Source organism: Festucalex cinctus, chromosome 12 (assembly GCF_051991245.1).
Source record: "Festucalex cinctus isolate MCC-2025b chromosome 12, RoL_Fcin_1.0, whole genome shotgun sequence".
Lineage (NCBI taxonomy): Eukaryota > Metazoa > Chordata > Actinopteri > Syngnathiformes > Syngnathidae > Festucalex > Festucalex cinctus.
In genome coordinates this window covers 21,063,627-21,079,535 of record NC_135422.1, presented here as the reverse complement: position 1 = coordinate 21,079,535, position 15,909 = coordinate 21,063,627, and the positions used below count along the sequence as shown (strand labels likewise).

At 38.0% G+C, this 15,909-nt stretch overlaps 2 protein-coding genes across 10 annotated transcripts in view; one reads left to right on the top strand and one right to left on the bottom strand.

Moving 5' to 3' along the window:
• Nucleotides 1–167: 167 nt before the first annotated feature.
• On the bottom strand, nt 168–7,021 carry brms1la (BRMS1 like transcriptional repressor a). 2 transcript variants are annotated; one of them, XM_077540033.1, is made up of 9 exons: nt 6,680–7,019; nt 5,998–6,155; nt 5,828–5,918; nt 5,612–5,739; nt 5,454–5,533; nt 4,176–4,272; nt 2,557–2,646; nt 2,398–2,462; nt 168–2,314 (listed from the first exon to the last, which is right to left on the bottom strand). In XM_077540033.1, the coding sequence occupies exons 2-9, from the start codon at nt 6,134–6,136 to the stop codon at nt 2,216–2,218; spliced, it is 789 nt and encodes a 262-aa protein (XP_077396159.1). In that variant the 5' UTR covers nt 6,137–6,155; nt 6,680–7,019; the 3' UTR covers nt 168–2,215. The 2 variants fall into 2 exon arrangements, with proteins under 2 accessions (XP_077396159.1, XP_077396158.1); XM_077540032.1 differs by having other exon boundaries at nt 5,454–5,739; nt 6,680–7,021.
• Nucleotides 6,862–15,909, top strand: part of ralgapa1 (Ral GTPase activating protein catalytic subunit alpha 1) — a 77,061-nt gene continuing 68,013 nt past the window's right edge. For 5 of the 8 annotated variants that reach the window (XM_077540026.1, XM_077540025.1, XM_077540027.1 and 2 more), the window contains exons 1-10: nt 6,866–7,484; nt 11,076–11,186; nt 12,478–12,527; nt 13,529–13,586; nt 13,703–13,746; nt 13,853–14,030; nt 14,537–14,652; nt 14,954–15,092; nt 15,168–15,376; nt 15,614–15,909. The exon at nt 15,614–15,909 is cut by the window's right edge and continues 28 nt beyond it. In XM_077540026.1, the coding sequence (XP_077396152.1) occupies nt 7,379–7,484; nt 11,076–11,186; nt 12,478–12,527; nt 13,529–13,586; nt 13,703–13,746; nt 13,853–14,030; nt 14,537–14,652; nt 14,954–15,092; nt 15,168–15,376; nt 15,614–15,909 (1,307 nt within the window). In that variant the 5' untranslated portion in view covers nt 6,866–7,378. Of the gene's footprint in view, nt 7,485–11,075; nt 11,187–12,477; nt 12,528–13,528; nt 13,587–13,702; nt 13,747–13,852; nt 14,031–14,536; nt 14,653–14,953; nt 15,093–15,167; nt 15,377–15,613 lie in introns of all 8 variants that reach the window. The other 3 variants (XM_077540030.1, XM_077540031.1, XM_077540024.1) reach the window with 2 other exon arrangements.

The following is a 15,909-nucleotide window of genomic DNA, read 5'->3' as shown; positions in this document are numbered from 1 at the left end:
TCTGAACATGTGTATAGGGTATTTTTTTCACGTTTTATATGATTTTTAACATCTTTGAATATATATATATATATATATATATATATATATATATATGTGTGTGTGTGTGGGGGGGGGGGGGGGTGTGTGTGTGTGCGTGTGTGTGTTTGATAAATAAAATTCATTCATTCAATAAAGCGCTAGAAATTTTATTTTAATAAAACATTCCATCCTCGGGAACACTGTTTTCACAGACTGTGTTGAAAACAAATTTCAATATCACCATAAAAAAAAAAAAAAAAAAAAAAAAATGAAATGCCAGTTTGTTCATCAATTACAAATGAACCAGGTACCTTCCCCTTGGACATTTTTTGTTGATCATAATCTCAACATGGATGTGATGATGCATCTTCACCGCAGGTTTAAATGAAAATGGGACAAATGCTTACATGAACAGATCAACAGCCACTAGTTATTGAAGATGGAGGTATGTTTATATTTTAAGTAATTAAGATGAGACAATAAAGCAGAGGTAGATAAGTATAACATGTAACCACTTGTTTGAAAATCTTTCCTTTTTGAAACACCCCCACTTGTGACCAAATAGGTTTTGCTTTTGCAGGAAGTGACCTGAGTGGCTGTCATATAAAAAGAGATTTGAGAAAACCAAAGACTCACACAGGGAGATATCCCATAATATTCATTCATTCATCAATTGTTTTTTTCTTCCTATTAAAGTGGTGTAAAGTCTAGAAATGTCCCGAAAGGTTTGCGTCTACCACTTTCAAATGAAATATAGAACTGAAGTACAGTTCGATATGACCATAAGAATCACATAATGATGCAAGAATCACAAATACACGATTAGACTGTTTTAGAACATATTGTGGTACAGGCAATAACAATTGCAATGACCACCAAACTGTACAAAAGATTAAAAAATATATAATAAATGGCATGGTCCAATTAAATTAATCTAATCAATAAAAAATGAAACTATTAATATTGCAAGGTTCCCCTGCATAATAGTCATAAGGGCCTCTGAGAAAATAATGTTCAGAAAGACAAAATCAATACATTTTATTTAATATACAGTCCCATTCAAAAGTATTGAAACGTCAATTCCGTTGTTTTTGTCATATACTGAAGACAGTTGGTTTTCACCAAAATATGAATGAGAAAAAAGTTCAGAATTGCAGATTTTATGTCATGCTATTTACATCTTGATCCACCTTTCCCTTCTACCAATGTGATGGAAAAGGCAAAAGTATGGGGAAAGAAAAGATCTGTTTATCATCTAAAAGTCATTTGTGAAGCATGGTGGGGGACTTGGGCATGTCGGTTGCCCCCAAAAACATACACAAACTTGAAAGAGTCTGCAGGAAAGGCTTTGGGAAGCATTTCAAATGAAGAATGCAACATTCTGGCGAAGTGAGGCTTGATGCTGTTATTGCAAGTAAAGGATCATTGCCACCAAATATGAAATGTCATTCACTTGAAGTTCATTTTATGTCTGTTCCAATACTTTCACTCATGAGATAAAAGCTGCCATTTTGTCTGACGCTCAAACCCAAATGTTTTCAGTTCACAACAAAAAACAAGAAATTGACCTCTCTGATACTTTTGGATGGGACCGTAATTCCTGTACGTAATAGTGTAGTCTATAAAAAATATATATCTAGAAAAAAGCTGTCACACTGAGTTGACCTGAAATTCCGGTAAGAATGAGTCGCATGAGCAAACTGTTTACACTTGAGGCCTTTTTTGCACCCTTACCCAAAAACTGAATGTCCATATTCATGGTGCCAGCATTTACAGTATGAGAATATCAATACCTAATTGACATTCCTTGCGGCCTTTTTTTCAAGCACAAGCAGACCAGCTGAGTGTCATTCCTGTACAAAAATGCCACATCATCACTTTTAGGTCAATAATATGATAGTCACCTGAAAAATAATTTGCTATAAGCCTCTGTTGTCCGATCTTAGCACAAAAGTTCTTCTTGGTCTGTTCTGTCATCTCCCATAATAAAGTATAACAAACCCCATAAAAACACACAAAAAAATCGAATGTAAAATTTGATCTTAACTCAATGGAGTTTCTCAGGCCATAATCTTGTTTGTGGTTTCAAGACTATCTTTGGCTGCAGAAGGAATCCTCGCCGCGTCTGGCGTCCCTGTCAAACGTGCTGTGAGTATCCACGTCATGTTTTTGTGTCTGTTTGTATTGTCGTGTCTCAGCAGTTGAGAATGGGTCGGCTTCTGTCCGGTCTGAACGGGAAAGCGGAGCTGTCAGACTCCACCTTTCCTCTGTGGGGGCCAAGGGTGGCAACAGCCTGGATGACAAGACACATACGCATAAGCTTGAGATAAACGTTTTTTTTTTTTTTTTAAGGTAATACTGACACTTAACGCCAACCTTTCTGATAGCTGTCCAGTCCTCCAGGATGTCCAAGTCAGGAAGCATGTAGACAATATAAGGGCGTAAGATGGGTTAAGGGTCATCATCAGCCATGTCAACATGCTGTAAGAACTGTAAATGTGAATAAAAACAGATGAATGAACGGCCAAAGGATATCAGACACAACTGAAGGTCGTCTTCTCTTTTTGTCCAGACTTATAGCGTCTCTTCTCTTCTTCCTTCCTGATAGTTCGTCACTCCACAGCTCTGATGAGGAACACACACAAAGTGATTGAATGCTGCTACTGTTTCTTTTTAATCAGTGGAACATTGTCTGTAAGGTAGCTGAAGGTAGTTCAGCTGATATTAGACGTTTTCAAAATAATCATAATCGGCCAGTGTTGCCGTTTAAACACCAAAATATTCACATTTTCTCCTGAAACAGTAAATGCTGTTAAAGGTTTTAGATAGGATTTTACTACAAATTAAGTTGTCAGATTCACTGAAAAATTGCTTTATCAACCTGTAGCAGACTTTACTTATGGTAGCTAGTTCCTCACATGTGTCTTCAACTGTTGAGAAAACCACAAACAGCCGTTGGGCTACTCATTCACCGTAGAATCCTCTCTAATATACTCCTCTGGAGTCATACAGAAAGGGGTTGTTGCTCCGCTTGTCCACTAGAGGGAGCTCTGGCTTCATTCAATCCAATCAGCATCTTACATTGCCAGGCCAACATTATTCACAACAACAATGTTGGGTTACATTACATTTCAGCGTTAATGTGACTGTTGAGACACATTTCTTGATGGAACTCTTAGTGGGAAACTTTTTTACGATTAAATTTAGTTTAATTTTCGATTTAACTAATTCACTCTCAGCCATTTTTTTTTTTTTTTTACACTGGATTTTTACTTTTGCAAGGCCCATAGAATATTGTGTTCCATTTCTATCAAAACATGGAGCCTACCAAAAGAAAGATTAAAGTCTCTTCTTTCATCAGGAAAAAAAAAAAAGTATATTTGTATTTGTTTCCATTTTGCATTAGAATATAGTATTTAGCATTAGAATAATTATATAGTAAGTTTTGTCAATATTCACATTCCTGGTGAAAACACTGACAAACAAAAAGAGCTTGTTGCAACATGGCCGTGGCTGATCTCTTATACTCTGCAGACACCATGTCGGAAAATGCATCAAAAACATTTTGTGAGGGAAGGACAAAATGTTGAAAAACGTTTTTACACGTTTTTTTGATTGAATGAATTAATAGTTTAATAAGTAGTTTACTTTACTATTTAACTATTACGCCAACAATGAGCCCACTAACAAGTTAAATTAGATGCCAGACAGTGGGTCAACTGAAATGCTCGCACTCCAACAGACTATTAGTTTCTGAGTTTTTTTAAGACATTACACTAACATAGTATAAACAATTAATTAATAAATGTACAAACAATGAATGTACAAAATGAGGCACAAAATGCAGATTTGGACTCGCAAACATTTCAAGCCTTGACCTAAAGATGACTTGCATGAATTTCTATAGCAGCCTTATGGCTGATGAGAGCTGATATTACGATGCTACTCCGATGATTTACATTATAGGTACTTTATGTAAATGTAGCAGGATTCATCAAGTCCAGCTTTCTTGTTAGCTGTAGTTTACAAGGCAGTAACGAGGACCGGCTAAGTGGGGCTTAAAGGTTTAGCCACATGTTGTGGTTAACTACACTCAGTCGATTTTTATACAATTTAGCCACATTAGCAAAGAGGTTTCATGATCCAACTGTTACCTGATGTTATATCAATGCTGTGTCTGTCTTCTTCCAATCTTCTTATTTTCTCCTCCAGTTCACTTTGAACTGTGTCAAACAGCAGCAGCTTCTCACTCTGTACACACACACACCCACACACACACACACTAAATCAAGCATCTCAGACCAATACATATATATATATATATATATATATATATATATATATATATATATATATATATATATATATATACACACACATATATATATTAGGGGTGTGCTCAAAAAATCGATACGGCAATATATCGTTGCGGGCCTCATTACAATACATGCATCGACACGCAGGCATCAGAATCGATATTGCTCATTAACTTTAAATAGGCAGTTTTATTTATTTTTCATTTACTTTTCTATTTATTTATTTCCTTATTTATTTACTTCTAAACTTAACATGGCACGTGTCTTAATGTACCAATTTTCGTATATTTTGTTTAAAAACGAAATAGAATGTGTTACATGAAAGAAATGCTGTTTTTATTTCCCCAAATACGTCAAATAAGCACATTTTAGAGCTGTAATTTTAATACTTTGATATTTTTTGCTCATATCGCCTCATGCATATGAATACATTTTCCTGGTGTGTCTGTGAAAGCTGCTTCTTGTTCTGCAGTGTGTGCACATTTAGACCAGGCATGCCGCTTGGTGGTAAACCAGAAGAGCTTCTAACAAAAATATTTTTGGCAGTCAGCATAACAAACATATCCTTTAGGTATACATATTACTGTTATTATAAAATGCAAGTAAATTAATGTAATATATCGGGATACGTATCGCCGTGAAGATCAAGTATTGGGATACATATGTATCGTGATACGTATCGTATCGTGACCCCTGTATCGTGATACGTATCGTATCATGAGGTTGGCAGCAATACCCAGCCCTAATATATATATATATATATATATATATCCATCCATCCATCCATTTTCTTGACCGCTTATTCCTCACAAGGGTCGCGGGGGCTGCTGGCGCCTATCTCAGCTGGCTCTGGGCAGTAGGCGGGGGACACCCTGGACTGGTTGCCAACCAATCGCAGGGCAATATATATATATATATATATATATATATATATATATATATATATTGTCTGTGTATACAGTGTGTTCTGCCACCACTATATTCTGCTCATTAAATCGCATTTTTATTAGCTATTGATTATTTTGGACTGAACAATTATAATTACGGTAATAAGCCTAATCGCAGGTTGCAGAAATGAAAAGGCACATAAAAGTGTGAGTGTTTCCCGTTTCGAACCTCCCAGTGCTGGCACGCTGCCTGCATCTCACACTTGTACTTATTCTTTACAGACTCCAAGCACAACTCCTTGTAGATGCCTGACAAAGACAGAAGGATTTGGAACATGAATACAGAAGGCCAGTGCGTAAAGATACTTTGTGACATGTTACGATTACCTGCCACTTTGGTGCGGACCTGCATGTTCTCCAGCAGCAATGCCAGAGGATCCAAATATTCTGCTGCACGGCCGGCCTCCACCTCTGCCAGCTTGCTGTTGACCTGAGTGAGACGTTCCCGATACAGCCTACATACAAAAAGTATTATTTTCACACTGCTTTCTATGTCCAAACAGATGGAGCAAATATCAGCCTTGAAGAAAAGAAAAATCTTACTGGTCTTTGAGATCGGTAAACTGTTTCTCCAGAGTTGACATTTCATCCAAACACTCCATCCGTCTTCTCTCACAATCCTCCTCATCCATTTCTGGGGCATACAAAAGTAACTAATGCACACATTTGAAGTTGTACTTGTATAAGTCCACAACTACATCTGACATTCTTACCAGAGCTGTCTCCATCTTCGGAGACAGAGGAAGTTTCCGAATCCTCCTCCTCTGAACTGGATCCTTCAGGCTCCTGATCCTCAACTTCCATCTCCTCTGCTGTGCTCTCCTTCTTTTCCCGGTCACGATGCACTGGCATAGCAGCAAAGTCTCCCACTCTTGGGAGAGAAGAAGAAATGTTTATTTACATGGTAGTTCTACGGCTAACTTCGTCTCATCTTTAATTGAACGTTTTCCATTTTCGCTTCAACTTATTTGATGGGACACGAAAGTAACACAGCACTAGTTTTATTACGTATTAAATACTGCGTTTCTACATGATGATTACGTGTTCTGTTCGGTTGCTTGCTTGTGTTATTTGACTTTTGTTTTGAATTCGGATGTGCATTTTTTTTCTCAATTATCCCCGAGAACTGTATAAATATGTAAAATAAATAACATTTGATTACTTTATACGTACTTATTGCATTTCTCGCAAAATATGTGGCTTGCAAAAGATAACACAACAGATCGCAATGTTAGCCTTTTAGCACGTTTAGCTACACAGGCTGCAACAGAAGTACTTGTTACATATTACGCATATTTCAAAACTAAATTAAGACTCACAAATGTGCAAATAGTTTGAGGTTTGTTTCAGCACTATGAATTTCCAAGAAAATATGTCCAAATATAATTTTCCTACCCTAAAATGCTGTCCAAGAGCCAAAGAAATGCTAAAAACAAATCTCTTCGGGAAGAATTTAAAGGTTTTGGGAAATGTAGTTTTGTAATGCGGACGACGACATATTGGCAGCGCAAAAAAAATGTCAATCGTTACTACGTTACCCAGAATTCAACACAAGCTGAACGGTCGAAAGGCGTTATATCTGAGTGCCTGTAAAAATGTAACTTTTGTCTCCGATAAACTCTCCTCATATTTGCATTCCGTTACAAAACGCATATTAGTTCACAATAAAACGGTAGTCAATAATGGGTGTGCTTCTGTTGACTGTATCTTATCCGTTATTATGTTTCCCCTCCCTTTTCCGCCATGATGTTTTCTAAGTGAGCCGAGGCGCTAGCTAGCCTAGCTCAGTAGCTACATGAGCCATCAGGCTGCACACTTGTGGAAAGGAGATGCAATGGATGGATGCTACACCCGTTGCGGTCCACCAACTATGAGGCTTAGTGTAAATAAACGGTGTCCACTTGGACACGGTTTTCTAATGGGCCGCATCAGTGCTAAAATCGTAGCGCAGTGTGCGTGATTGCGTTAGGCAGGAGGAGAGGAGAGGTTATTATTTGAAGATTAACGCTAGCCGAAGCTGTCTAAATTGCTACCTTTTAGAGCTAGCACTTCCTTGCTGTCTCAAATTTACTCCTGGAGTCTCCAGCCTCAGGAATGTTTTCCAAAAAGCCTCATGGGGACGTCAGAAAATCAACACAGAAAGTGTTGGATCCAAAGAAGGACGTCTTCACGAGGCTCAAACATCTCAGAATAGTCATTGGTAAGTTAAATATCCTTAAGATGCTAACATTCATTACTACGTGACAGTCTTAGAATGTCATATGAAACTAACAAACCATGAAAAACATACATCTTTGAATCGCTGTGAAGTTGTGTTGTGTATTTATTGAAGCCTTTTCCAGATTTTGTTGTGGTCCTGTATAATTTTGTCCCCCTCAACTTAATTTCTAACTGTGACGTATCTCTTATTATGAATTCAGGGGTGAAAGTTTGGCAATATACGTTTTGGAGTTCGTTTGAACACATTTTATGTATTGTGGAAAGTAAAGGACAGTACTCATTTCAAATGAACACAATTTAGAAATCTCTGCTGAAGAGAAAATTGTGGAGAAAAAAAAGAAAGTTTAAGATAAGATTAACTATGATCCTTTATGTTGCTTGAAAGATAAAATACAACAAATGAAAGTGGTATGTTTAGGGGTGTTTCTGGCTGATTCCTTGTGTCATTATTTAACTGTATCCTGTATGGATTAAAATACACTTTATAAGGTGACTTGTTGAGTGTGTTTGGAAGTCAATAGACTGGAACAGGAATCGTTAAGAGCATACATGATAGCCTGGCGAGAGTCCCTTCCCACATGTGCAGTACACACCCTCAACATGCAGACTGCCTGACTGGGGATGAAAACAACCTTGCGTATTTCCTCTCCATGTCCTGTACAGTAGCCCAACTTCCTCTTTCCATTGTTAAGTGTCTCTCTCTCTCTCTCTCTCTCTCTCTCTCTCTCTCTCTCTCTCTCTCTCTCTCTCTCTCTCTCTCTCTCTCTCTCTCGACAAAGGGGTGTGTCTCTCCTTGCTGCTTAGGGAACACAAGACCACATAACACAAGCAAACACTATTGGACTTAGTATGAGTGCTAGTTCAAAATGAACCCACAAACATCCAAACAATAGTTACATCCGCAGAACAATCACAGTGCTGCGTCATGTGTGCAACAAAATTCACATGGGCATAATAAGGTGTGGCACATTTGTAACACTATCCTCACAGGAAAACAATTTAAGTGTCCACCCTAAAATATTACCCCCGTGACCAGGCCATCAGCCAGTGGTTTTCCCAGCATTAATAGCTACTGAGCATCTTCAGTGGCCATAAGTTTGTTGTTGGATAGTGGGGTTATGTGCAACCAAGTTTCTCAGTTTCAAGCACTTCCTTCCGGTTCAGGTGACTTGCAGACCAGGACAAAACAACCGTTGAAAAATATTAAATGGCGGGTGTTTATGTCCTGCTCTGCTTATGCCAAGTTTTACATTGACTGAAAGAGGACATTGTAGCATATCTGTGATTGTAGTGATGGCGAGGCAACACACTTCCCAGCATGCTTTGTAGTACTCCTTGTAAATAGTTGTTGTTTTTTATTGTTTGCCTTGTTTTGAGCATGTCTGTGGTATCTTTCAATATACCATACAAAGTAACATGTCAGATGAAAGGACAGGAAAGAAATCTAAGCTTAACGTTGGCTTAGGTGAGTCAGTCAGTGTGTGCCGTGGAATGACTTGGCGTGAGCCGTGGCTGATAGCAGAACAAATGTGCCATACATGACATTACAATGGCATTGAAATATTATCGTATAATCCATCCATCCATTTATTATCTATCACTTACCCGTTGTCGGTTTGCAAGGGCAGTTTTAGCAGGGAAGCCCAGACTTCCCTCTCCCTAGTCACTTCATCCAGCTCAATCCGGCGGGATCCATTCCCAAAACATTCTCAGGCCACCTGAGAGACAGTCTCTCCAGCTAGTGTGTCCCTGCTGGGTCGTCCCCGGGGATCATATAATTTTTCACAATTTTAAACAGCTCTCGGGTTTCCTCAAATGCCTGTGAAACACTCATCAAAATAACCCAAAGGTCAAGAATGATCAAACATTTTTTGGTCTTGCTAACATGCCTATTTTGGGATGGCAGCGTTGACACTCTAATTCAAATGAGCCAGCCATAGGCCCCAGTGTGTATAAATATACGGCAGGATACACTGATTGGATATGTTGAGTCTGTTGACATTTCTGAAGAAATGGTTACCCAGTATGCCAACATCTACATCGATTTGATTTTTCTAAAAAAGAGCCATTCCATTTGTATTATATGTTGTATTGTAGTTGTCACCTAGGGCTACATTTTTGTATTTGTGTCATTGAGGTTGTGTATCAAGTCAGTCCCAAACTGTTTTTAAAATTATTATTATTATTGCATTCCTCTACTTTCCCAGTCTTTGTTGCATATTTTTGGAACATATTGCAAGCATCAGTTTCAAGATGATAGAATAATTGCCAAAAAAACAAACAAAAAAAAAACAGCTGTTTGGACACTAAACATTTAGTCTGTGTAGTGTCTTCATTTGAATATAGGTTGAAAATGATTTGCAAGTCACCGTATTCTGTTTTTATTTACATATTACACAGCATCCCAACTTCATTGGAATTGTGGGTTTTATATTAGACGTGCACTTAATAGCCTTCATTCATTGTTCAAATACAGTACATTTAGCATAAGCATTCTTATGTGATTGTCTGTCTGCTGTAAATCAAAATCTTAAGATCTACAACTCGCAAACTAAGTTGAAGACCAGAAATGCACTACATGCTATCCAGTAGGGGTGTGAATTGCCTAGTACCTGACGATTCGATTCGATACCGATTAATCCCGATACGAATTTATACGTCGATTGTTGCGATTTTTTTCATTCAAATTTAGAAAATACTAATCAGTAAGCTTGTAGAGTGTAAGATTTATATGAAAATGTATTATTTATTTATCTGAAATTTCAGTCTTATAGAGGTTGTAATCTGTTTCATGTTTGAACAGCATTAAAATAAAATATTAAGGCTTAATGTTCCGTTCATATAACATTCTTCCATGCTCAAGGTGTGAATCCTATTAAAAAAAAAAAAAAAAAAAAAAAAAAAAAAATAGATTCTGCCGATTATTGAATCGATTCGAGAATCGCGAGATGTAGTATCGCGATATATCACCGAATCGATTTTTTTTTTAACACCCCTACTATCCAGTGGTCTAACATCTTCTAGTTTGCTGCATCAGACTAGATGAGAGAGTACCGGATTACATGATTTATGCGGAATATCATCCTGGTGCTTTGGTGGTGTTACCTTGATTTACACGTTTCATGACTAAACTCGTACTCAATTTACTCTTGGGTTAAATACATTTTCCTAATTGAAATTAATTGAAAGACTATTAATCCAGTGCAGCCTCCCAAAAACAACGGCAATGTTTTTGTTTTTTTTTAATAAAGAAAATAGTACTGTGTTGTAAAATATAAATATATAACATGATTTAAAAAAAAAGAGAGAGAGAGAATGCAAATAATTGTTTAAAAAAAATGATGGTAATGGTGAAATAAATTATCGCTGTGTTGCATTTATGATTCATGTTATAATTGATTCAAGAAAATGACCAACATTCTGTTTTGTTTTTTGTTTTTTATTTATTTTATTTTATTTATTTATTTTTAATGATGAAGCAATTGAAGATGAGCATGTTGCCATTTTTAGTGGTTTTCTCTGTGTCTGTGGCTATTTAAATATCGGTCTCATTCCCTTTTTTATTTTCCAGAAAATGCAGAGCCACCAGAGCTGAAGCAGTTCTTCGACCAGAACTACTCCCATATCTACTATGTTTTCTTTGAGAACTTTGTCACCATTGAGGTTAGCCTCAAGCAAAAGGGTGAGTTACAGTACATTATTATTATTAAGGTACTGCTGGTGTACCACTTACTAACAGTGATATAGTCTGTGAGGCAAGCAGCCTATATTACTAGCCTGCATACTTATTCAGCATATCTGTGGATCCTTCAAGATAGTGCTGCGCGATATGGCCAAAAATTAAAATCTCTATTTATTTATTTATTTATTTATTTATTTATTTATTTATTTGTCTTATCTCCCCCCCCCCCCCCCCAATTAGAATATTGAAGCAATAAACCTAACAGACATTTATTTAAAGGTTTCATTTATTCGAAAATTAAGCCTGTGCAAACAGTTCAGATAACAATAACGTACAACAGTGTTCTTTCACTTTTTGCGGGTGATACCTTCCATGCCCACTGCTATAGGTGAAATTCCACGAAGTAAAGGTCATTTTAAAAACTTTTCTTTTCTTCAATAACCGCGAATACTGTCTGTCACCTTAATAAGCTCTTCTTGCAGAGTTGCACAAACGAGACTTGTTGAAGTTAATTGCCTTCAATTAACTTGTTTTTCTATTTCTCCTGTAGTCTTAAAACAGTTTAATTTAACTTGCATGCTTTAGGAACGCTGTTATTATATTTATATTTATTGTGTACTGCCTTATTCTGACGTTTTCCCCGGCACCCAAAATTCAACACACCGTTTAGTATACGCTCAAATGATCTCTCAAAAGGGGTATCTTGGATGTACTTGGTGGTTGAGTGGTTAGCATGTCCGCTTCCCAGAACTGAGGACGCAGGATCAAGTCCAGGCTCCAGCCTTCCTGGGTGGAGTTTGCATGTTCTCCCCGTGCCTACGTGGGTCTTCTCCGGGTACTCCGGTCTCCTCCCACATTCCAAAGACATGCATGGCAGGTTAATTGGCTGCACTGAATTGTCCCTAGGTGTGAGTGTGAGTGTGAGCGTGGATGGTTGTTTGTCTCTGTGTGCGTGGATGGTTGTTCGTCTCTGTGTGCCCTGCGATTGGCTGGCAACCAGTTCAAGGTGTCCCCTGCCTACTGCCCGAAGCCAGCTGGGATAGGCTGTAGCACCCCCGCGACCCTTGTAAGGAGTAAGTGGTACAGAAAATGGATGGATGGATTGATGGATGGATGGATGGATGGATGTTATCATGGTGACACAATTCCCAGAAAACTAAGTCCCTTTAAAAATTAATTGGATGCCATGTCAAACCATGAGCTTTCAAGACTTGCAAGAGTCAGTATGACCATTAAAAATTTCCACAGGAATTTTCCAGTTCTTATTGTTATCACTGCTCCAATGTTTTAGGTCACAAGTCTCAGAGGGAGGAGTTGGACTCAATCCTCTTTATTTTCGAGGTACAGTACTTGGATATTGTTTTTTCTATATAGGGTTTGGACTGTCTTGCAACACAACATGTTCCAAAAAAAACTGGGATAAGGTAAAATTTACCAATGTGTTACATCACCTTTTCTTTTATCAACATTCAATTACCATTTGGGAACTGAGGACTCTAGTTGTTGAGGCTTTGTAGGTGGAATTCTTTCCCATTCTTTCTTGATGTACAGCCTCAGTTGCTGAATAGCCCAAGGTCACCGTTTATGTAATATACGCTTTATAATGCGCCACACATTTTCAATTGGAGACAGGTCTGGACTGCTGGCAGGCCAGTTTAGTGCTCACACTTATTTTCTACAAAGCCACCCTGTTGTACCACATGCAGAGAATGTGGCTTGATATTGTGTTGCTGAAATAAGCAGGGGTGTGAATGAAAAAGACGTTGCTTGGATGGCAGCATATGTTTCTCCAAAACCTGTATGTCTCTTTGAGATTTAATGGTGCCTTCACAGATGTGTAAGTTGCACATACTATTGGCACGAACACAGCCCCGTACCATTACAGATGCCTGCTTTTGAATTTTGCATCAAAAACAGTCTGGATAGTTCTGTTCCTCTTTGGCCTGGACGACACCACGTCCACAATTTTAAAAAACACTTTAAAATGTGGATGTCTCAGACCACAGAACACTCTCCACTTTGCATCAGTCTGTGTATCAGTGCATCTTAGATGTGCTCGACCCAGGGAAGCCTGCCATGAAATTCAAAGTTAATTATTATTTGCTAAAAACAAAAAAAGTTTATCAGTTTTAACATTACATATTTTATTTGTAGTGTCTATAGTATGGTTTTTGACAGTTGTTTAAAAGTTGCAGTCTTTGAAAGTTATCAAAATGGATCTTATGACAAAATGTCTTTTTTAACATCACATTATTATCAATATAAATGTTATGGCAGATTCTGTTTTAAATCACAGTGATATATTTATATTTTTTTGTTTCTTTTCTCTCCTTTTGTTTCAGAAAATCCTCCAGCTCCTCCCAGAGAGAATCCAGAGCCGATGGCAGTTCCACAGTATCGGTAACAAATACAGCTAGACGTCTGTCAACCCTTGACAAAATATGTTTAAAACTAGTCCAATACTTTCACTGTGACTTCTTTCAATATATGATTTATTGGAAACATTTCTTTTTCAGGATTGATCTTGAAGAAGTTGTTGCACACCGGTAACTCTTTGAAGGTATTTTATTTCTTAATTGATCTAAATCAAGACTATATTTTCCTTAATTTCCTTCTGGTAGTAAAATACACAAATTTATATATACCAAACTTGCTGCTGTGCATAGATCCGTCGGGAAGGTGTACGCTTGTTCCTGCTGTGGATGCAGGCATTACAGAGTAATGCTCAACGGGAGCAACTCTGCATGTTTGCCTGTCTAATTCCCGGCTTCCCAGCTCCGCTCTGCCATGGGACTCCACGCACTTTGGATACTCTGATCAATCCACCACTCAGCTTAACCGAAAGTGAGTAGAAAAGAATAGCTATCTTAAATTATTTGCTTTGGTGGTACCAAAATGGGATTTTCATTGTTAAAATTAAGGTCATGTGTCAATGGAGAGGCTGAAAAATTTACACGACTTCTTTCTTGAATAACTGTAGGGCTGCGACAAACAATTCTTTTAATAATCTATTAATCGGTTGAACATTTTGCCAATGTTTCACAATAAAGAGTAATCTTTTTAATTTTCATCTCTTTATTGAAAAACAGGACATATTTCAAATTGAAAGTGGAGAGAAAGCGCAAATAATGCCTATATTTGCAAATATTTTCTTGTGATTCAACACAAAGATGATCACTGGTCTGCTTACATGCTGGACAACAGAAAATTGAAAATCAGACAATTTATAATTAATCTAAACAATTTTTAATTAGCGATTAATTAATTGACTGGTTGTTGATAAATCGATGAATCATTTCACACCTAAATGATGATTTTACTTTAATGTGAGATTCAATTCCACCTTTCAGCTCAAGTAACCCCAGAGGAGATCACCCCACTGGTAAATCCCCAGTCAGGTGACAAGAACCAGGAGGATCTTACCGCTTACTTTCTGGAAGCACTACTGAAATATATGGTAAACCAGGTATTATCATTATTTCTAACTAACAAAACTAACACAACATAATCACACAATATGACATTTCTTTAACTTTATTTCTTTATTTACTATTAGTGATTAACAAGTGTGAGAAAACAATTAAAAACCTAATGTCTGGCATGACTAACCTTTTATGCAGTTTCTGTTATACCACTTTGAATTTCCTATGTATCATGCTCTCATTGGCACACAAGCTTCCCTGTAAACAAAGGAACTGTTCTCCACTCAACCCTATTTTTGTTGGTGTACAAAACAAGCTTGTTTTGTGTTTGTGTCTTCCAACCAGGCCAAGTCTCTCGAGTGGCGTTGTAAAGAGAATCATGAACGGGGCTTTAGCTTCCTCTTTGGTCACTTCAGGAAGTTTTACCTTCCTCACATCTTTCCCAACTTCTCTTTGGAAACTAGTCTGTACAACCCCATACTAGGTTAGTAAATTTAAGGAATAGTCTTTTGGAAGTGCTCAATATGCCCAATGCATAATCACATGCTTTTCCTTTCAGATGTTCCTCAAATGCGTCCAAAACCCTATTACAGTGTGGTGCGCAGGGAGCAGGATGCTGGTGAAGTTCTCTATTGCACCAAGGAAAGTTTTCTTCAGGCTCGAGTCATCTTCATCCGCTGGCTGGTTTCCTTTTGGCTGGAGCCGCGACCCAACACACAGACACAGATTCCAGGGACAGAAGGTGAAAACATCCCCAAGAACATACAGGTAATACACATCATGCAGGAGGTACTGAAGATGAAAAGGTGATAAAGGCATACATAACTCTCTTTGGGTTACCTACCTGAGGCATTGATCTTTATTGAGATATTTCTAAAGTACAATTTTTGTTGTTGCGTTGACATTCATGCGTGTGTGTATATGTAAATGCGATGGTAAACAAACATTCAAGGAAATAGCTTTGAAGGAGAAATAATAAGAAAGACACTTTGTTTTCATCTACAGCGAGCAGCAGCCGGACTCGCTGCTCGCTCTGCTGCCAGCTCAGAAGATGGTAGCGTCACTGGTTTGCGGCCTGACAACCATCTTGAAGGGAGCGGCAGCTCATGTGGTCCAGGGGGAAGCAGCATGGGCCTCGGTGGGGGCACCGGCCCAATGGTGGAATCCGAACAATGCCACTCCAACACATCGACATTAACGGAGCGGGAGCCCAGCTCCTCCTCGCTGTGCTCTATGGACGAAGAGCAGCTGACAGATATGGAGGTGGTGAGGAGAGTCCTCACCAGCTCCAGAACGAGCAT

Excerpts from the sequence above, each read along its gene's own strand:
- brms1la (XM_077540032.1), bottom strand. The coding sequence starts at position 6,136 with ATGCCAGTGCATCGTGACCGGGAAAAGAAGGAGAGCACAGCAGAGGAG. Across the intron at positions 2,647-4,175 it reads CAGCATTGATATAACATCAG|AGCTGTGGAGTGACGAACTA; the intron begins GTAACAGTTGGA and ends GTTCCTCATCAG. Across the intron at positions 2,315-2,397 it reads ACTGGACAGCTATCAGAAAG|GCTGTTGCCACCCTTGGCCC; the intron begins GTTGGCGTTAAG and ends CTTGTCATCCAG.